The sequence below is a fragment of the Crotalus tigris genome, unplaced genomic scaffold (genome assembly GCF_016545835.1).
Source record: "Crotalus tigris isolate CLP2741 ecotype Arizona unplaced genomic scaffold, ASM1654583v1 scf7180000019496.3020429, whole genome shotgun sequence".
NCBI lineage: Eukaryota > Metazoa > Chordata > Lepidosauria > Squamata > Viperidae > Crotalus > Crotalus tigris.
In genome coordinates this window covers 528690-550979 of record NW_024097566.1, presented here as the reverse complement: position 1 = coordinate 550979, position 22290 = coordinate 528690, and the positions used below count along the sequence as shown (strand labels likewise).

The window sequence follows — 22290 nt, the reverse complement described above, 5'->3', positions numbered from 1 at the left end:
ATCATTTTCTCTCCATCCTAGGAAGGAGGCAATGGCAAACCATTTCTAAAAATCCTTGCCAAGAAAACTGCAGGGACTTGCCAGCAAGTATCCAAGCGTCAAGCAAGATTGAACAGAAGAAAAAAAAGAAGTAATATGATAAACTATTTTTCACAGGAAGCATTTACAAGAAGGGCAACTTCAGCAGAAAACAACTATTCTTTTTTGCTTAATATCAGAAATAGAACTCACATGTAATTTAGTTTGCTGAGCTAAATAGAAAATCTGATTGAGTATGGTGTCCATACAAATGCAGGTAACTTTGGTTAAATGTCTGCTCACTTAAACAGAATTCATTTACTAATGTCAAGCTAACACCAATATTCCTGGTGTCATTATATAGTTAGCTCATTTAGTTAATCATATTCAGTGTTTAATATGATCTCCAATCAAGAAAAGTTTAAATCAAAAGTTATCATATGAGAAAATTGTAGAATTTAGTACTTGACTTAATTAGAATCCTTATTCATTATTGTTATCTGAACCACTTTTTAACCCACTTACTTCATAAATCTCAAGAGTTCCATTGTCAGTATAAAAAGGACATGAGACATTTATGCAGGAACCACAACAAGAATGTTGACCATCAGATGGTTTGTGTACTTGATGCTGTTAAAAGAAAGAATGCCCATATGGATTGTATCAAAATATGTATAGCAATTAAATGCTAAAACTATATTTAGTTCCCCTTTATGGATTACTGCCTTGTCGTGGCGAAGGGGCTTGCATAACTCAATGAAGCTATAAGCTATGCCGTGCAGGGCCACCCAAGACGGACAGGTCATAGCAGAGAGTTCTGACAAAATGTGATCCACTGGAGAAGGAAATGGCAAACCACTCCAGTATCTTTGCCATGAAAACCCCATGGACAGCAGAGCTAGATGAATCAAAAGTTGGAATTAAGATTGCCGGGAGAAATATCAACAACCTAAGATATGCAGATGATACCACTCTAATGGCAGAAAGTGAAGAGGAACTAAAGAGCCTCTTGATGCGGCTGAAGAAGGAGAGTGCAAAAGTTGGCTTGAAACTCAACATTAAGAAAACCAAAATCATGGCATCCGGCCCTCTCAATTCCTGGCAAATAGATGGGGAAGAAATGGAGGTAGTGACAGATTTTATCTTCCTGGGCTCCAAGATCACCACAGATGGGGACTGCAGCCAAGAAATTAAAAGACACTTGCTCCTGGGGAGAAAAGCTATGGCAAATCTAGACAGCATACTAAAAAGCAGAAACATCACCCTGCCAACAAAAGTACGTATAGTCAAGGCTATGGTTTTCCCAGTTGCAATGTATGGCTGTGAAAGTTGGACCATAAGAAAGGCTGAGCGCCAAAGAATTGAGGCCTTTGAACTATGGTGCTGGAGAAGAATCCTGCGAGTCCCTTGGACTGCAAGGCGTTCAAACCGGTCAGTCCTAGAAGAGATCAACCCCGACTGCTCTTTAGAAGGCCAGATCCTGAAGTTGAAACTCAAATACTTTGGCCACCTAATGAGAAGGAAGGACTCACTGGAAAAGGGCCTAATGCTAGGAAAGATTGAGGGCAAAAGAAGAAGGGGACGACAGAGAATGAGATGGCTGGATGGAGTCACTGAAATGGACTCCAGAAGATGGTAGAGGACAGGAAGACCTGGAGGACCATTGTCCATGGGGTCGCGATGGGTCGGACACGACTTCGCAATTAACAACAACAACAACAACATATTTAGTTGCTATATGCAGTATGTATCAGTATGTTAACAATATGATTTTCTTTGTTAACTATACCTATATCTTTGCTGTTGATGAGATATAAGCTTAGATTTGACAATGCCAATCAAGAGTTAGTTTTAATAGCATTTTTTTTTTCTTTAAAGCAATATATACCAAATAAAAAGCATTAATCTACATTGCTCAACATTGTACATAGCAGGTGTACACAATCTAGTTTCATCTCAGAGCTTGGATATGTTGGGAATGTTATTCTTAAAAGTGGAAGCAACAGAACAAGGGCAGAAATTACATGCAATTATAGCTATATTTTAAAAAAATACAGTTAAGGACATTCAACATTATTTAATAAGACTTTCTTTCTACCCTATTAAATATGAAAAAATGTTTCCCTCTACAATGTGCAGGTTTGCATCCAACTATTAGTGAAGAAATAACATAATGAGGATTACCAAGCTTTTCTTAAAGAAAAAAATTGTATGTGATGTGAGAGAGTGATTTTTTAAAAAAAAATGAAAAGGTTGTGCTATAAAATTATAAAAAGGTATAGTTTGAATTAAACATTGCCTGACAAATTAACTTTATGTTCTTGGAGAGAAAATGAAAGTAAACTTTCAATTTCTGTCTGCAAATTCCTTTCCCTGTCCCAGGGCAAAGATAAGGCAGAATATTATGAAACAAGTCCCACAGCTTTGTAAGATGTTCCCCTGACTAGAGTAGGTCAGATATGTGTTCACACTAGGACTATGTTTTGTAAAATGCCTGTGAATATAGTAAGTTGAGTCTTGTGGAAGCTATTTTATTTCAGTCTTCAGTGAAAAAGTAGGATATTTTTTTCTATGCATGCACAATCCCAAAATACCACAAAAAGAGATATGGGGCCACTTTAAAAGTTCAGACAGTGAATCCAAAGTGTGCAGTTTACCTACCACACAAAAGCCAAAATCATAATTATAAAAGAAGACTAGGAAAATATGACATATAGAAGGACCATGGATTGAGAAGCTCTGTGACTATAACGTAAAAGAAATAAATTGCCTGTTTCTTCTCTGGAAAAATAACAGGATCACTGCATAGATAGGCACATAATTCATACATTTCACCAGCATCTGTTTTAAAATATCTATTGCTTATAAATTATTTACAAATTTCCCCATTCCTGGGAAATAGATTTCACTTTAGTCACTGACTTTGGATGCAAAACTGGTTTTGATGTGGAGAGATTCCACTGGAATAAGGGAACCATTTAATCCAATTCCTTATTTTAAAATTCTCTAAATAATAATTACTTTTTTTCTGAACACAGTTTAAGATTGCTCATCATTTTAAATAGATTTTAAATGATGCTATATCAATTATGTCCAGAAATGACTTTGTTTGCTTATTTTTACTTACTGCTTCACATTTTTGGGAACAATTAACTACTGCCAGATTCATCGTGTGAAATCCTGTGTTAGGGTCCCTTTCTTGTGAACACTTTGCTGTATAACAAAGTTCTCCATCCAAATATTGAATCAATATCTGACCTGGGTTCAGAACAGTGACTTCTTGGAATATACAGACATTTCTTTTTTCTAGGGAGGGAGAGAGAGAGGGAGGGAGGAAGGAAGGAAGGAAGGAAGGAAGGAAGGAAACAGAATATGCAAAACAAGAGTACTATTTAGTATCAATTTTATTTTTTTCACACAATAAGAAACATTTGGTGGTCAACTATGATTTATTTGCAAATTTCAATGGTTGATGCTTAGAGCTTAGCATTAGTATTAATTGTATTAATTGCATTTTTTCTTTTCATTGCATACTGCCCATATATTTTAGGATAAAAGGGAATTTAATAATATTTAAATATTATTAATAATATTTAAATATTACCTACCCCTAGGTCAGGGGTAGGTAACCCAAAACACTTAAAGAGCCACTTGGACCCGTTTCCCACCAAAAACAAAACACTGGGAGCCGCAAAACCCTTTTGATATCTAAAATGAAGATAACACTGCATATATCTTTTTTTATCTTTATTATAGGTGTGTGTGTTTGTGTGTGTGTGTGTTTGTGTGTGTATGTATGTGTGTGTGTATATATATGTATATGTATATATGTGTATGTATATGTATGTATACATGTATGTATGTATATATGTATATACACACACATACACATACACACACAGGTAAAAAAAGGATATATGCAGTGTTATCTTCATTTTAGATGTCAAAAGGGTCTCTCTCTCTCTCTCTCTCTGTCTCTCTCTCTCCCTCCCTCTCTATCTGCCCTTGGTCTGCCACTCCTCTTCCCCCGCTCTCTTTCTTTCTTTCTTTCTTTCTTTCTCTCTCTCTCTCTTTCCTCTCTCTCTCTCCCCCTCCCTCTCTCTCTCTTTCTCTCTCTCTCTTTCTCCCCCACCTCCTGTCTGCTGCTCACCTGGCAAGCTTCAAGCTGTTGTCCAACAAGCTCAGGGGTAGGCAACCTCGTCTCTTTTATGACTCATGGACTTCAACTCCCAGAATTCCTGAGTCAGCCTAGCTGGGCTAGCTAGCTCTCTCCTGTCCTTCCTGCTTCCTGCTTCCTGCAGAGATGCAGCAAAGGGAGGAGCTCCGCCCAGTAAGCTTTTCAGCTCCTCGGAGAACACTGTGAGTGCATTCTCTTTTACACATACACACAGACATACACACAAAAACACAAACACACACACACAAACATACACACAGAGAGAGAGAGAGAGAGAAGCAGGGACGCGCAATTGCCTCTCTCTGTCTCTGTCTCTCTCTGCAAAGGCAGAGGAGGCTGGGAGCCACAGGGGAAGGCTCAAAGAGCCGCATGCGGCTCCGGAGCCGCAGGTTGCCGACCTGTGGCCTAGGTCTTAATGGAATATAAATAACATAATATATTTAGCAATCTGTGTGTTATCATTCCCTTAATAAATTAAACACTACTAAAGAACAGAAAGCAGAATGCTAGTTCATGTGAATATTTCTGTTCTAACAGAATCTCTCCCTTTTTTATTTTAAACTATAAAATTACTGAAAATTGTAAGCACATAAAGTGTATAAGGCTTGTCTTAAGAACTATGGTACTAAAAACTAAATATTAAAAAAAGTTATTGAAAAGAATGCTCATAGGCATTCATACATACCACAAATGTATTGTGGACATCCACATGTAGTAGAAGTATTAGCACTTATTTTCCAAACTTCACCCTATGAAATATTTCAATGATACATTTGTTCAACTGCACACATACATGTACTTTCATTTATAAGAAAGTGAATAACTATATGAAAATTAGCAAATGCATTTTAGCAGCAAAATATTGTTGCACATTTGAATGCATGTTTGGAGGAACCATTAGGCCATATGCTCATATTAAGAGCACTAGGTCCATCTCCTCCCTGTTATTGTTATAATTGTTAGTTTTTTTCTACAAAACCCAATGTTATTCACCAGAAATGAGAAAGTCAAATGGGAGCTGCTGTTGCTTTTCAATCTTGTTACAGCTGCATATTCAGGGAAGGCAACTAAACATGTGTAACTGCAGGGAGTCCACAAAACGTAGTAAAAAAAAATGATGGCAATCAAGAGTGTGTGATCAAATATCTGACTATTTTTTATGTGTGTCACAAATCTGTAGCTATTTAAAAGGCCAATTGGTTGATTGATCAATACTGTGAATGTTTTTTGTAGGTGCTAGATAGCCCCAAGACATTCTATTACAGCGGTTCTCAACCTGTGGGTCGGGACCCCATTTGGGGTCGAACGACCATTTCATGGGGGTCGCCAAACAATGCAGTCCGCCATTTTTTCCCCTTTTCCTTAGCTGTGCTGCTTCCTTTTATTCTATTGGCTTTTGAAAGCCAATAGAAGTTTCCACCCCTCCCTGCTGAGCAACTACTAAAAATGTAAGTAAAAGAGGGCCAGGGGTGGGAGGCTGGTGGGCACAGGGAGGGTTGCTGGTGCGTGTGGGGCCCGGTGGGTGCCTTATCTCCCTTGGGCTGAGCCAGCTGGTGGCCTAGCCGGTGGTTGGCCTGCGCCGTCTCTGCCGCTTGTCAGCTACGCCTCGGCTGGCACAGGGGGCAGCACCACGTATGCGCGGTGCTCCCAGGCAGGGAAAGTCCTTGACTTACAACTGGTTGGATAGTCCTCGACTTATGACCAGTTGGGGTCGCGACATTAAAAAGGTTGAGAACCACTGTTCTATTATATGCGGTGGAAAGACAGATTGTGTCTACATACTAAATATTGAGCAATATGGGTAGTAGAATGACTTAGTACAATAATTCTTTATAAATGTAACAAATAATGTTGCCATTTTAAGATAGCCTCAACATTTATTGTCTAATAATAGGTTTAGATTTGTCCAACAAGCACAATAGCTAACAACATAATTACAGCTTGTAAAAACTACAGCTAATATTTATCAAGTCCATTGTTTTTCATATTGGTATTAACATGACTAATATCCGATCTGCTGTAATAGTTATGGTGTTGGACTAAAATGAAGAAATTGTCTTTAGTCTTGCCTTAGATACAAAGCCAATGAGGTAATTTTGGGAAGAAAACAAAGACAAGCCATTTCTGAAAATATTGACAAGAAAACTGCATGAATTTATCTAGTAATTGCCAAAAGTCAAAAGACTGAATTGAAGGCTCCCCAAAAATAAAAAATAAAAATATAACTTGAATAACATAGATACAAAGAAGTTTCTATCATAAATTGCTATGCTCCTGATATAAAAGGAGAATATAATAGACAAACATTGCATTACTATAAATGAATTAGTAATAGTATTCTATAGAATAATATGCCATACACTATCATCTATCTATCTATCTGTCTGTCTGTGTGTCTGTCTGTCTGTCTAATCTATTGTCTATGTATGTATTTGCCATTATCCAATTTGGCACTTATTTTGGTTGCTTTTTTACAGACATTCTCATTTTAACACTGCTTTGACATGGGTTGGTTACAGAATGATTTCTGAAAGCTTATTTTACAAGTGTCAGTGTTTACCAAAGTTCTGCTAAACATAATTCTATATTATTAGTTCTGATTTTATCAGAATTCATTGCACAGTATATCTCAGTTGTGTCAAGATATTTTTGTTTCATACACTGACACAATTTTATTTATTTTACATGATTAGCAAACTTATGATTGCTGTCATAAAATGAAAGAAAAATAAGAATTTCAAAATTATTATAAAATTAAACATTTCTTACCAATTTACAGCTTGGTACAGTACTGTTCTCACAATCACATTCTGAAGAAAATAAGACAGAAGGATTCACTATGACCACATCCATGGGAATAGAAGTTGTATTTCATTAATTTATATAATTGGTAAAAAAGCAAATTATAGATACCACAATTCCAGTCTGGGCAACACTGTCCAGGTACTGTTTTTTTAATCAGTTGCATATCAGTAGAGCAATTCAGAAGAGGTGAAGGACATAGATTCTCTTCACATACTAGAGAAATAGAAATTATGTCTTTAATGTATAACACAGTTCTGTTAAAGGAAAAAAATGTATTTTTTCATTTTTGTTGTTGCTGTATAGTGAAAAAAGAATAAATAAAATTTTTTAAAAAAAGAAATTATGTCTTTAAAAGATTATTGCCACAAAATATCACTAGAAAGAAAGAAATATATAAAACTTTTCTCTGCTACTTGATTATTTCTACTATTCTACTATTTCTGTAATATTATTATTTCTACCTATCACCTTAAATTAATGGTTTAGAAATGAATAATTATTTTAGGTTCAAGTAATCAATAATAATTTTATGGTTTCAATAGCAAAACACATTTCATATCACAAACTATTTTAGATAAAGAGACAACTTTACTCATGATCTGATGGTGTTCTCAAATCTGTTAACTATAAAGTATAGAAAACAGTTGCTTGTAAAACAAAGCCCAAAGCATCACTCCAAGTGAATACATGTGAATACATAAGTCTTCATCAGTTTTTTGGTATCAGATATTTTCCATTGAATGACTAAGGTAGGCACCAGGTAAAATCTAGATATCAGGAATAAATTTAAAAAATCTAAAGTAAAACTGTAACTATGTACAGCTGAATGTTGTTTTTGTTCTTTCTGCCACTGGTAACCCTTGAGATAAAGAACTACTCATTTAGATTATACTGGTACATGCTTAGATTTTGAATAGCTGTACATAGCTAAATACATTTTTGCCTGATTATTTTCCTGAATTTTTAGAATAGCAGTAAGATAATAATTGACTCTACCTCTATGGAAGCTGCATTATAACAATACTGTGTTTATTACAAGCATAAGTATAATTTTATGACTGAATACAAAGAAAAATCTCAATAAAACAAGTAGTAATCATTCCAAGATATGTAATCCAAAACAAAACTTACCACAGTGATAATGAGGACAACAGTACTGTGCAGTACTAAGATCTACTGCAAGAAGTTCTTCTTCATTACATTCTGGAACAGGTTCAATGCAAGATTCACAAACTTCAAGAGAAACATAAACACCATGTAATATATATATTGTAATATATATAAATAAATATCCACACAAACACACACATCCATATATACGTTAGTTATGAGCCAGTTTTACAGTATATTTAGATTAATATGCTGGCATATTCAAGAGAAATTGTAACCATGTTTTGAATCAGTGAATATTAATAGCTTGCAAAAATGCAAGAGTGAAATGAATGAATGAATGAATGAATGAATGAATGAATGAATGAATGAATAGCCAAAATAAGTATGTATGCCAAGCTATGCAAAACTTTATAGGAAAATAATGTCCTATTTTGCACTGCAAATATGATGGCACCATAATATGTCAATAGGAGGCACAGGGAATACATGATATATGTAGATAGATGTCATATAATACATCAGGACTTCTATGTATATTTCTACTGAATATATGAGATATATGATCTCATTCAGGCTTGAAAGCTAAGAAGGTTGAGCCCAGTTATTGCATGATGTGAAAAATAAAGGAATAACAAGAAGATAGAAAAATAAATGATGCATGGATGGATGGATAGATGGATGGATGGATGGAATGAGAAACTATTTTTGTAGTTCATAAGCATGTAGCAAAAGAAGCAAGCACTAAACTCAATTTAAACGGGAATATATTCTTTCCACATTTCACAATAGTTAGCTTATGGTCAAATTATGTTAAATATGTATGTACAGTAGGCATGCAAGTAAGTATGTATGCATGTATGCTTATATGTATATATTTTACTTATATTCCACTCAAGCAATGCACATAGGTGTTTAGATCACAAGAATATCCATAGCAATTAAATTACATTATACCAACCAATACCAATGAAAGTTACAATACAAGAAGAAATTATAATAATGAAAAATAAAGCTTATCAAAGCCAAATAACATAATATTAACATTTTAATATATTTAAGTAATTCATAATAAAATCAATTATTAATGTTACATAGAATAGTTCATTTTATTAAGCATATAATGAGTCCTGTAGGTTTTTCTCTCCTTTCTTTATTAAATGTCATTGTGAAGGAAGGAGAACAGTACATATTGAGACCATGGTATTAACAATTAACTCCTATCTCCTTCTTTGCTGCAATCACAAACAAAATATACATAGCTACTATGCAATAAGAAAAGTTTTCAGCACCCAAATTCTTCCATTAAAATGGGTGGTTTTGTAACTAAATTTAAAAAGTCACTGCTAAATCCATACATACAGTATCTTAGATATTTAAATCCTCAATTTACCCAAGATTTTTAAAATAAGAAATGTTACTTACCACACAAATAGGATAAACAACAAGTATCATCCAATTTTACTTCCACAATAAACTGATCTTCTCGGCATTCTGGACGAGTAACATTGGGACATGCTGACATATCACATTCTGAATTAAAAAAAAAAACAAAGCAAAACAAAGCAGGTTATCTAGTAAAATACAACCAATGACTCGCTGTTTTAAGAGTTTAGAAGTTATACGCCTCTAAATGAATAATCTTTTCTCAGTTTCATTATCCATCCTATCACTTACCACACTGATATTGAGGACAGCAGGAGACAGGAGTGTATCTGACTGTCAGCTTCTCAGTACTTCTGCATACTGGGATAATAGGGCTGCATAGAGTCATGTTGCATTCTAAAACAAAAAATAGAATCCTGAATCAAATCAATCTACCTAACCTTTTCATGGGAAGATGATAAGGATAACATTTATTGTCTGTTCCAGCAGTTCTGATTAATAAACAAGTTAATGTGAATATGGACTAACTGCTCTTTTTCCAAAGAAAGCATTTTAAGATTACTGATACTTAATGTTATATTAAATATAGAGAGTATATTAAAAGAAAAAAAACAACTTGTGGTAACAAAAAATTGTTTCTAAAGCTATTCGGCTTCTTATATTAATGTACCATTATCTTAATGTATGCATTAAACTAAAAGCAGAGAAGCTTGAAATTACATAGAGAATTATTCAAGTCACTGGGTTTAGCTCAGCGCACAATTGGATTACCATTTGGGTATCTCTGGTATCCTACCTAGTGTTGTTGTTTTTTTACTTCTAAGAGATAATTGAGAATGTTTGCAAAAACCCCTTTTCAACTTCCAAAGTGGTTTTGGAGTGCACATGTCTTAATTGACCTTCTAATTGAACATAATTAAAGATGTCTATAAGCCTGAATGCCATCTCCCACTTCATGAGAAATGAACAACTAAATATTTCTTCCACAATTTAGAAGAGGAAGATTTTTCATGAGCTGTGCCCATAATAGATCACAGAAATGAAATATGGTGAATAGATTTTTAAAAGAACTTAAATGTTGACATTTGCAATGATAGATTATTTTTTCACTATACATTAGCTATGAGCCAGTTTGGTCTAGTGATTAAGGCACCAGGTTAGAAAATGGGAGACGGTAGATTCAAGTACCGCTTTAGGCATTAAAACCAGTTGGTTGACTTTGGGTCAACCATTCTCTCTCAGCCCAACCCACTTCACAGAGCTGTTGTGGGGAAAATAGAAGGAGGGTTTGTTGATATGTTGCCTCCCTGAGTTATTTATAAAAATAATAAAGGCAGGATATAAATAAATAAACAAATGTGCCAAATATTTTTGATTTCTTTATACTACACACAGATTCTTTCCTGTCAACTGAATATCATGCCTATCCTAAATATTACATACCACAGATATTTTTTGGACAGCAAGTTTGTTCTTCAGTTACACTGACAATCACTTCAGTCTCTCTGTCACACATTGGAGATGGCTGCTTATCACATTCAGGCTCTGTATCAATAATGCTCCCATTCTCCATGCACTTATATATGCAACATCCTTTATTGGAGCCAATCCAAACCTCCCCAACAGAGTGAGGATGCCCCCCATTATCTGTACAGACTATTAAAAAAAGTAAAAAACATTTTTTAATGACATCCCAAAAAATACTCTGTTTACATTTTGATATAAACTATACCTGTCACCAGCATCTGGAAGTTAAATAACCTCTGATGTCTGTAAGAAACTGGAGCAAAATAAATGCTGACACTCTCAATGAGGGAAAGGAAATATTACAAGAATTTGTTACTTAGGTGTATATTGCACCTACGACATTTTCACTTTTGCAAAACTATAATTAATGCCTCTTGCTATGTAGTTTTGACCTCAGGCTCATATGACTGCAATTATGCTACACAGATCCAGAAGGATTATCTACATTTATTCTGTAGATAAATGTATCTACATTTTAATGTTTAATGTTTAAACATTAAAATACAGGCCTGGCTTAATTCAATACTGCAAGTGGTAAAAACTTTTATTGTCAATAAAATAATCATATTGGTCTCCTTTGTTTTACTTTATTTGTTTTACCTTGAGCCTCAGATATTATAAATCTATCACTTCAAAATTAACATATTCTGAAGGATTTTTATGAGCAAACTGGCACCTCATAATGCTCATAAAGTTCTTCCAAATTCCAAAATAGTTGGAAGTTCCAAAATAATTGAAGGTAAATGAGATTTAAATGAATTTAGTGGGATTTATGAAGTTATGATTATTTACAGTAAAAATTCTGTAAAAAAATATCAACTTCCTAGCTGTACCAATTTTGGAATATAAATTCCGGAGTTACATTGGACTGTTTATTGATTTTATATTATTTGGAAAAAGACAAGATAAAAATAAAAAGCATACCTCTGACTCACCAGAAAGCAAGAATACTAGAATCTAATAGGAAAAATATGCCAGCATATTAATAAGTTTACTAACCACATTTTTCTTCTGGAATGCAAAGGTCAGAGTCTGTTCTATGAAGAATGGTCCCCTTTTTACAAACACAGTCTTCTCTTAAATAGGAACATGATGATTTTTCATAAAACCATTTATTTAGGCATGTTTTAGCATCACAGGGTTGCACACAAGGTTGATATTCCTTCCCATAAGGACAAGCAAGCCCTACATGTGGAGGAAGATAAATATTACTGCGATTTTTTTAACATTCATTGGAAAAGAGAAGAAAGAAGGTGGCAAGAGGAAACATTTCTCATGAATTTATCTAAATAACCAGTTTTAGCTACATGTTTCAGTTTGTACAATTTGTAAATTGGCTTCCTTGTCATCAAAACATAAAAAACAAAGAATACAAGTAATAGATCCTAAATTTAAAAACAGTTTTGCATGATTAGGAATATAGGCCCATTTCCATCAAAATCCTTGTCTGAATATAATTTTAATTGATCCTTGTTCAAAGTGGTCAGCATATAGTTTTTTCTCTTGCATATTTAGCGTTACATATTGAAGTGATGGAGAAGAAATAGTAACTCATAGATCTGATTATAACTAATTAGTTTTTCAATTTTTCTTCAAAGATTAATTTGTAGTCTGTAGATCCCATGACTGGTCATACAATTGTGAAATTTCAAAAGTGCCTCGATGTCAATTCTAGATTATTGCTAGCATATGTTCTGAAATAAAGGGTTTTTTTAAAAAAAATTGTAAATAAAAAACCAGTTTTTCTGATCTTAAAAGAAGTAATTTTATGTACATATATTTCTAATTATATTATTTTGCAGTTTTTTACTTTATTTTTTGTCGTAAACAGAGTGTCCTTCTTCCAGTCCCCTCCCCATATGTCCTCCTTTCTAATTGTCAATGTCTTCCTTTGCCTGTTCATATATTTGGTAATCCTACATAAAAAGCATTTTACAACAGTGTACATACCTATTCTAAATCTGGGAAGTAGAATGATGAAAACAATCTATGAATTCATCATGTACATAGATAGTATGAGTCATTCGATTATTTACAGTTTATCATAACATACAGGTAATCCTAAACTTACAATCAGTTGCTTCTCCACCCCCACCTCCCGTGTTCCAGGCTCAAATATGATCATAAATTGCTACCTATATTAGCATTTAGCTAATGACCATCAATATTAACCTACAGTATCTAGAATATTATTGAGTGGAGTGCTAAGGAAAATATAATTCTGAATCATTCCTTTCTAAATCTAGCCTTCTGTGTATCATCAATGTCTAGCAAACTAAAAACTCAAAATAAAAGCAAGTAAAAATCAAGTGATCAGGAATGATTCTATCAAACTTACAACAGTAATCTGGTGTCCTCCACTTAATGCAGATATTATGCTTGTTGCATAGTGCTACATATGCAGAAAGTGCATCACATTCATAATTCTCAAAATAGGTATTGTTAACCCACATTTTTTCACAAAAATCTTGTGGTGAGACCTAAATCAAATATATTTGATAAATCAATAATCTGGATAAATTGGAGAAAAACAATCATGAGTTTCACATTAACAACTTTTGTATAACCAAAACCACAATCACTTGTGTAATATAGCTGTTTAATCAAAGTTGATGAAATTAATATTATTAATATAATTCCTATATCTAAAAAAAATCATTCTCCAAATGATTTTTGTTTTTTCATTCATTTTTCCCCATTTTGAAAGTCATATTTATTTAAGGCCCAGTGATCCATTTTTACATATGGAAACTGGTTTATTGGTAGAAAAAAGGAAGTTTAATTCTACTTCCTTTGTACAGCTCCTTCTCTGCATCCTCAAATTCTGGTGCAAAAAATTATGGAGATAGTTATTTAATTATTAAATTATGGAGATAGTTATTTAATCAACTGCACTCATTCTGGAGCCAGATAAGTGACTGGACAGCCACTTGTCCGAAATGGTGTAGGGTTTCCTGCCCGAGCAGGGGGTTGGACTAGATGACCTCCAAGGTCCCTTCCAACTTTACTACTATTATTATTATTATTAAGTAGGTAAAATTTCCTGGATGGTGATTTTCAAGGGCCCCATTGAGAATGTGAAGATTTAGCCTAAAGACTGTTGAGCCAAAGACATTTTTAATCCTTTGAAAAACAGATGAGAAGGAATCTGTTTCCTTCGAGTTGGGGGGAGGGGAGTCTAAATAGATATATATGTATATCACAGTTTTAAAAACAGTCAAAATCTCCACCTCCCAGCCTTATCTTCCCATATCTTACAACTCTACCCTAATCTCCCCAAATTTGAGTCTGATCTTTTCGGTACTTGTAATTACTTCACACTCACTTTTTTGTGACAAGGGGCAAAAACCCACTTCTGCAAGAGTTCCATGCAATATGTACAATTATCCTCTGTGCAGTTTCTAACGGGTCTTCTTGTTGTTACATCAAAAGATTTATCAATTTCCCAACTTTTAATAAAAATCTCAACTTCTTCCATATTTGTAATTATTGTTCTATTTTGCATTTTCAAGTCATCAGAAGGATCACCATTGCAGACACCTTAAAATAAACATATTTAAAATATATGAAATGATTGAAACAGCATTACAATTCTAAGAGAAGAAAACAAATTTAAATTTTCTCATCAGTTGGTTAAAAACTAGAAAAACTACTAAAGTAAGGTATAATCAGTTTAAGAATGCATTTTTATTTAGATTATTTCCTGCACCCATCTGCCTATCTTTCACTTTAAAAAAGAACCAGAGTATATCAGGTACAGGTAATCCTCGACTTATGACCATAATTGAGTCCAAAATTTCTGTTGCTATGCAAGATAGTTGTTAAATGGGTTTGCCCCTATGTTATGCCTTTCTTATCACAGTTGTTAACTGAATCACTGCAGTTGTTAAGTGAATCTGGCTTCCCCATTGACTTTGCTTGTCAGAAGGTTGTAAAATGTGATCATTTGACACCGGTACATTGCAACTTCATAAATATATGACAGTTACCAAGCATCTGAATTTTGATCACGTGTCCCCAGGGATGCTGCAACAGTCATAAGTGTGAAAAATGGTCATAGGTCACTTTTTTTCAGTGTTGTTGTAACTTTGAACTTTGTCACTAAATAAATAGTTGTAAGTCGACAACTACCTGTAGTGGAGACTTAATTCTCATAAAAGTTGTCTTTAACAGTTTCATACATTCTGATTTATCATAATTATGTTCAAAATTTTTAATCAGTACTAGGAGTGTTAGAAGAATACATTTCAGGAAGTGAAACATAAAAATTAAACAATATAGCACAAATTCCAGATTCAATTAATTAAAACTCAGAGCATTTGCAAAGAACATAGAATTGAAAAAGTAAAAAGAATTACCCTCAAATTCCCCATTACCTGTTCTGTTAATTTCAGCAATGAATATTGAAGCTGGATAAGTTAGAACAATATTCTGTGATAATTTTACATAAAATAAATGGCAGCCATGGAAGGAAGGGAGAAGAGAGAAGTAAGACCTTAGAAAAGAAGACATTAGTGAGTGAATTTAGGCCTAAAAATTTAAAGTTCAAAGTAAGGATAACAAAATAAATTATGTATATTCTTACCACAAAGCCCTTCTGTCTTTATAGATACATTAGAGTTAAAGCCATATTGGATGTCCATAATGCCTGTAACATGAGCCCATTTAATATTGATTCCAGCTGGGGTATTGATTACATACATTGCTCCAGTGTCCTGAATACATATGCCCTCTTGCAAGAAAGGCAAAGGTTGGATTACAGAATTCACAATTACCTAAAATAATCCAGAAAAATTACAGGAATCAAAAGAATCATTCCAAAGCTATGCTTTTGAAAACTGTTGAGACAAGAATTCTCTCCAAACCTTCAAACAATCTCACAATATTTAAAAGTGACAATATTTTCTTTTGAGAGCAGGCAACAGAATTTCATTTTTAATGTGGGCCAGTGTGCTCATTGTAAAAAATGACAATAAAGGTTATCTTACCTTACCTTACCTTATCTCATCTCATCTTTTCAAAAATGAATTATTTTTAGCAAGTACTTCAAGGCCTTATAGCTATGTATTAACTACAAAATATGTAGTTATTTAATTCTACCCCAAAACTGATTATACTATTGATATGTTTCTGAAAAACTGTCTTCAACACAAAACTTAGAGTGTGCCTTGTTTTTTTAGCATCTCTTATGAAAGGAACATTATAACTACAAAAGACAAGGAAGCATCATTGTGGGTTGAGAAATGTAAATACAAGGTATCCTTAGTGATTCCTTATTTGCCTATAAATCCTCTTGTGATTGTATTATTCTTTTCTGCAGTATTAGTATTTTGAGAATAGTTGAATGGGATTAAGGCCACAACAGCCAACAACAGCAGCCAACAACAAAGGAACTAATAATAATAATGATAATAATAATAATAATAATAATAATAATAATAAATAATGTTCTTTTTGTAAAAGCAAATACTAGAGATGAAATGTTGATCTGGGGAGTATTTTTTTTGAAAGGCATTATTGGTTTTTTAAAAATCATGACAAATGTTATTAACAGTCATAACATACAATGTAAGATATTTATTCAGACCTGAGGCTGAAAGATGTAAACCAATTGCCAGGTTGCTTTCTGGACGCAAATTAAAATTTAATAGTATAAACTATTAAAGTCCTAAACATCTTAGGGGCTGATTATCTGAAGGACTGTTTTTTTGTTATGAATATGTCTTTAGTATTGGGTGAGATGGATAGTGTAAAATTTAATAAATAAATAAATTTAAGATCTTTAGCCTGCTCTTTGGACCATTTCCAAGCTATAGAAAGTACTTTCATAGAGTACTTTGCCTGCTCCTTTGCTTAATTAGAAGACTTAGAAGACATCTATTTAGTCAGGCAGTTTAATGTAAATTATTTTAATATTTAATGGTCTATTATTCTTAAATAATTAAAAATTCAGATCTGCTTTATATACATGGCTGATATGTTATACTTACAAAGATAATCACAGTTGTTAAGCTTTCTATTAATAGTAGCCTCTTATTCATTAAGACCAGTTAGTTTATGCCTGTGAAAGAATTGGATTGCCTACATAACAACATTTTTGCAGCAGGATTCTACAGTCTAGCAAAAGCTTAACTCACCTTTCTTGCTAAGCGGTTAATAAGTACTGCATAAGGTGGTATTGTTACATTAAGTTTCTTAAAACAAAGACCAGAAGCACTTCCTGCTGGGACCTTGAAAAGAAAGGACAATCTGTCCTGAAACTAAAACAATTAGCAGATTACTAATCCTTAAATAATGCTAGATGTATTAACAGCTGTACTTTAAAAATACTCACTAGTTTTCTTATTGAATTTGCACTCTGAAAAATAATTTTAAAAATAAGTCAGATTTATTGTCACATAAACACAACATCACTCCAGTTCTATGGTAAATGTTATTGCAGTCTACCCTCATGTGTATACATATATAATTTGCATTAGTCCTTTCACATTTGTTCTGAACATTTATATCCTCAATAAAAAGAATTCTGAATCTAATCCAATACCTGACAATAACCCTCACTAAACTCAAAGAAACTTTTTTTCTGAGAAGGTATGAATAGCGTTAGATGTTAATATTTATAACTTATTAGGTCAGTCTGCTCAATAATACACTTCTCCTAATTGTTCTATTAATGTGGAATTATCAAGAATCATTAATAATATATTTCAGGTATAATATATAAGTGAAACATACTTTTTGACATTTATGATAGGAAATATAGAAACCCAAAACATTTTCAAAGCATTGTAAAAAAAAATTTTCTATCTTTAGTTTTTAAAATATGAAATACTAATTATTGCAAGGTACTATGTAAGGTTCCTACCTGATTAGCAGGGCATTTTTCAATATGAGCCACAATAATTTCTGTGGGTAACTTGACTAAAATATAGGATGCTACTTTATGTAGTGCAACATTATTTCCATCAAATGTAATGATACTCAGTTCAGAGAGGATAGAACACTGACCTAAGGAACAAATTACAATAAATGAGATCGTATTAAGATTTCAGGCCTCTTTCAATCTGGAATTATACACTGAATCAATTACAATTACATTGAATTTAGTAATAATAATAAAAATTGCTTAAGAAATCATACAGGTATACTACTATCAATATTTGCTTAGAAGTACTCTATGATTTCAATAGGCCATATACTACAATCAGTTTGCAATACATCATACTGATAAAAAGGGTACTTTATAAAGTAAGTAAAATAATACCTATGCATTAAACACAAAAAAACAGTCACCAGAGAATGAATGGTCTGACTTAGTTACAGTTACAGTTGGTGGCAATCAGCAGAAGTGATCAGACTGCAAACACTGGAATTCTGCTTGTTCTCTGGTAAATCAAACAGCTGATTTGTCATTCTGTATAAATACAGCCATTTATCAGATAACTTGTTATTTCAATTCAGACTTTCATATTTTATTCTCCTAATGAAAAATTCATGTGTTGGGCAAGGATATAGCAAGCCAGTTGTCTGACAATACTGAAAAAAGTAAATTTCAATAAATGAAAAATAAAAATTATACAAGCAGTTAAAACAGGGTGTAAATGTATATGCGCCCAGAGGCACTTCAACCGTAAGATTAAATAAATAAATAATAAAATAAAATTGGCATTCTAGGATGTTCTTGGCATAATTTTCCTGTAATATTTAAAATGCAAGTTTAGGATTCTCTGTTTCACATATAATCTAATATACCATGCAAAGACTTACAAGGACATTCCCATTCAGGACAGCAGCTGTCACTGTTGGTCTGAACTGGCATTCCTCGAAAACCACAGTCAGGTTTCTCCACATTCTTATGGCAGTTCTTTGAAAGATTGTACAGCATCCATTCCATGTTAATGCAGACGTATTGGCTACATTTGTCTACAGGATCAAGGTATCTTGGCTTTTTCATGATGGGGGGAAAAATTGAGTCATTGACATATGATGACATATTTTGTGTACCAAAATCAGCAGGCTCTTTTAAGTATAAAAATGTGATTATGTACTTATTGAAACTTTGACTATTGCAGTCTAAATGTTTTTATAAACATTTAGACTGCAATACTCAGGGTTTCAATAGGTGCATAATCACATTTTTATACTTAAAAGAGCTGCTGATTTTGGTTTTATAAACATTTACCATAAAACCTCAGAAATGTGTAGGCTTATAAATATAGATCTTTGGGATTACAATACATATGTTCCTTATGGTTGGCATGTGAAGGTTAACTATAATAACACTAATTTTATTAGTCACAATAGTTATAAGGTAAATGTGCTATTAAGGGATAATCATACAGGATGTATTTACTATTGAACCATTTTATAATTAAGAAATATGCAAACATATATTGAGAGCCAGTTTAGTGTAGTGCTTTAAAGCACTGGACAGGAAACCCAAAGACTTTAAGTTATAATCCAGCCTTACCACAAACCAGTAGGTGACCTTGCAGAGAGGATTTAAATCAGTGAAAAGGCAGGGCTTGTCATTTGATATTCGGAAGCCCCATCCCTCTTAATCAAGAGTCCCGGGGTTGTTTTCAGTGGTGGAATTCAGCCAGTTCCCACCACTTTGGCAGAATCGGTAGCTAATTTTTTTGCCCAGGCCCAGAATGGACTTCCAGAAGCAGCATCCACACAGAGAACCAGTTGTTCACATATTTGAATCCCACCACTGGTGGGTTTTTTTTTAATTAACTGGTTCCAGGGCCTGAAAAAACTAGAAATCTCTCCAATAAAGCAGGTATCACTTGATATTTTAAAAATATAGAAGTAAAAAGTAAAATAAAAAAGAAAGGAAAAAAACTATCTTTACCATGCATTCTGAAGATGTCACAGATACAAGTGTATGTATTATTGTGCCAAATGAAGCATGTTCATCAGTCTTTGTTGTCATCATTTCAACTTCAGTTTCTGTGGATTGGGTTTCCACAAGTTTTGCAGTGACTTGAGATAAATCTGTTATTGTGAAATTCTGTGAGCTGATGATACTTACTTCCTCTGGTTTAGTCACACTGTAGTAAGATTTTGTTGATGGAATCCTAGACCAATCAAATGTTATATCTGTCATCTCAGAGAGAAAAACTGGTTTTACTGAAGCTGTGCTGCTTTGACTAGCAGACATATCAGTAGTCATCTGAACAGGTGGTAGAGATGACTTTTCAGTCCTTGCATACATTGTAATGTTTTCCTCTGAGGTTTTATTACCTTTTAAGGCATACAAAGTGCTTGTTATATTTTGAAATTTTGAAGCCTGTATTATTTCTGTTTTGACCCAGTCTGAAACTTTATCCATTTCTAAAGGCATCGTTTGTAAAGAGTCTTTGCACGGTTTAGGTGTAAAGACAGTGATGTTTGGAACATCAATGGGTGCTTGGGAGACTGAAAGAACAGGGATTGAAGTAGTAGTTGTGTGAAAATCAAAACTTATGGGAGAGAATTCAGTAACTTCAGCAATTTTGTGAAGAGCTATTGTGCCAGCAGAAGAAACTAAATTTTCTGAGGAGCTGATTGAGTACTTTTCAGTAATATCTTGTAGGGTTGATGTAATATTCCAAAGTTTGCCCAGAGTCAAAGCTGATTCCATTGCTGGTTCTGCAGACTGAGCATCTGTTAAGGAAGATAAAGTTCTCCTATCCAATGAAGAAGTCAAAGAAGGCCTTCTTGTTCCCAAAGACACAGCTGATGCATCAAAAGTGGTCAAAAAACCTGAAGACATAGTATGTATAGTGGAAATATTTGTAATTAAAGATGAATTTGTTACGCTCAAATGGTCATTTAGCAATATAGCAGGCATATTTCTATCAGTGCTAGTTGGTACTACAGCAGAAGTGGTGGGAACTGCTGATAAACTTTCAGAATGTGATGCTGTAACAGAAATCTGAGGAGTAAAAGCTCTTGTTGTCAACATTTTAAGAGAGGTTTCTAAAGATGAAGTAGCAAAAGAATCAACACTTTTAACTGTTGATGTAATTTCTGATTCTGGATATGAATCAAATGGTTCATCAGTTATTTGTGCTTCATCCTGTGAAATCTTAATAGGAATGCTGCTTGACACCCTGGTACCAGCAAACTCTGGCAAACTTATAAAATCAGTTGGAACTGGAGATGAATCTGTCTGCAACACATGTTTACTTTCTGCTGAAACTGAACTTGTCTCTGATGATTTGGAAGTCTGAGAAACTGCTAGAAGAGAAACTGTGGAAGGCCGTAAATAAAAGCTCTTTGAAATAAGTGTCACTTCCCCAGTTCCTTTGGGCCTTTGAGATGTAATTGGAGGAGGGATTAATGTTGACGTTGTGTGGGTTATTTGGGGACTAAAAGAAGATTTTATGGGAAGAGGACTTTGTGTTGCAACTGAAGTTGTTTTATTAACTACATCAGCAACAGTGGAAAAATATTTTGTGGTTAAGGAAGCAATATGTTCAGAAGGTGTTAGATGTGGTTTTTTTGACAATAGAGAAGCAGGTGTTAATGTTTTATTTATCAATTTCAAATCTGGTTGAATAGTCACTGGGTCTGAAAGAGGAATACTATAAGGAGGACTTGATGCAAATGAAGTAAATCTAGAAGTAAATACAGGAATTGGAGGCATAGTTGTTGTAAGTGTAGACAGGTAAGAACTGATTCCTGAAGTTACAGCAAATGTTTGTGTTAAAGGTAAACCTGTCAGTATTGTGGAAGTTGGAAGAGTTCTAGCTACCACCGAAGAAGGAACTGCAACTTCCAATGGTGTAGTTGACTTAGTTATTAAAGAAAAAGCAGTCACTGATGGTACAGCAGTAGATGCAGGGTTACTTGATGAAAAGAAATTAGGAGTTTTATTATAGGATATTGTTTTTACACTAACCATTGGAGCTTCATAAGTACTTGGGAAAGTTGTTGGAGACAGAGATCTGAGCAGCACAGGTGTGGTGGTTTGGTTGTAGCTGTCTTCAGGAAAGAATTCTGAAGCTGGTAACAAATCAGGTAAATGCGTGCTTGAATGAGATACCATTGCTGAATAAGCATCTTTGGCAGTTGTTAGTTCAGTTGTGATTTTAGTGGATAAGTTAATATAGGTTGGCTCAGTCTCTTCAATAACCAGAGTAAGAGGCATTTGAGAAAATGTTTCTGATATATTCGTTATCTGGGAACTTAGCATTGTAGGGTTTGTTCTAACTGGTTTGGTCCCAAATGAAGATTCTGATGGTTTCACAGGAATGCCTGGGAGAGGAAAAAAGTCT

At 33.8% G+C, this 22290-nt stretch overlaps 1 protein-coding gene across 1 annotated transcript in view; it reads right to left on the bottom strand.

Moving 5' to 3' along the window:
* Positions 1 to 22290, bottom strand: part of OTOGL (otogelin like) — a 111013-nt gene that overhangs the window by 10650 nt on the left and 78073 nt on the right. The window contains exons 36-53 of the mRNA XM_039362937.1: positions 19881 to 22270; positions 18791 to 18968; positions 17889 to 18031; positions 17358 to 17381; positions 17161 to 17253; positions 15609 to 15798; positions 14349 to 14563; positions 13362 to 13503; positions 12023 to 12208; positions 10940 to 11152; positions 9788 to 9892; positions 9536 to 9643; positions 8132 to 8233; positions 7109 to 7213; positions 6965 to 7005; positions 4881 to 4944; positions 3146 to 3324; positions 544 to 648 (exon numbers count right to left, since the gene is read on the bottom strand). Of these exons, the coding sequence (XP_039218871.1) occupies positions 544 to 648; positions 3146 to 3324; positions 4881 to 4944; positions 6965 to 7005; positions 7109 to 7213; positions 8132 to 8233; positions 9536 to 9643; positions 9788 to 9892; positions 10940 to 11152; positions 12023 to 12208; positions 13362 to 13503; positions 14349 to 14563; positions 15609 to 15798; positions 17161 to 17253; positions 17358 to 17381; positions 17889 to 18031; positions 18791 to 18968; positions 19881 to 22270 (4583 nt within the window). The remainder of the gene's footprint in view (positions 1 to 543; positions 649 to 3145; positions 3325 to 4880; positions 4945 to 6964; positions 7006 to 7108; positions 7214 to 8131; positions 8234 to 9535; positions 9644 to 9787; positions 9893 to 10939; positions 11153 to 12022; positions 12209 to 13361; positions 13504 to 14348; positions 14564 to 15608; positions 15799 to 17160; positions 17254 to 17357; positions 17382 to 17888; positions 18032 to 18790; positions 18969 to 19880; positions 22271 to 22290) is intronic.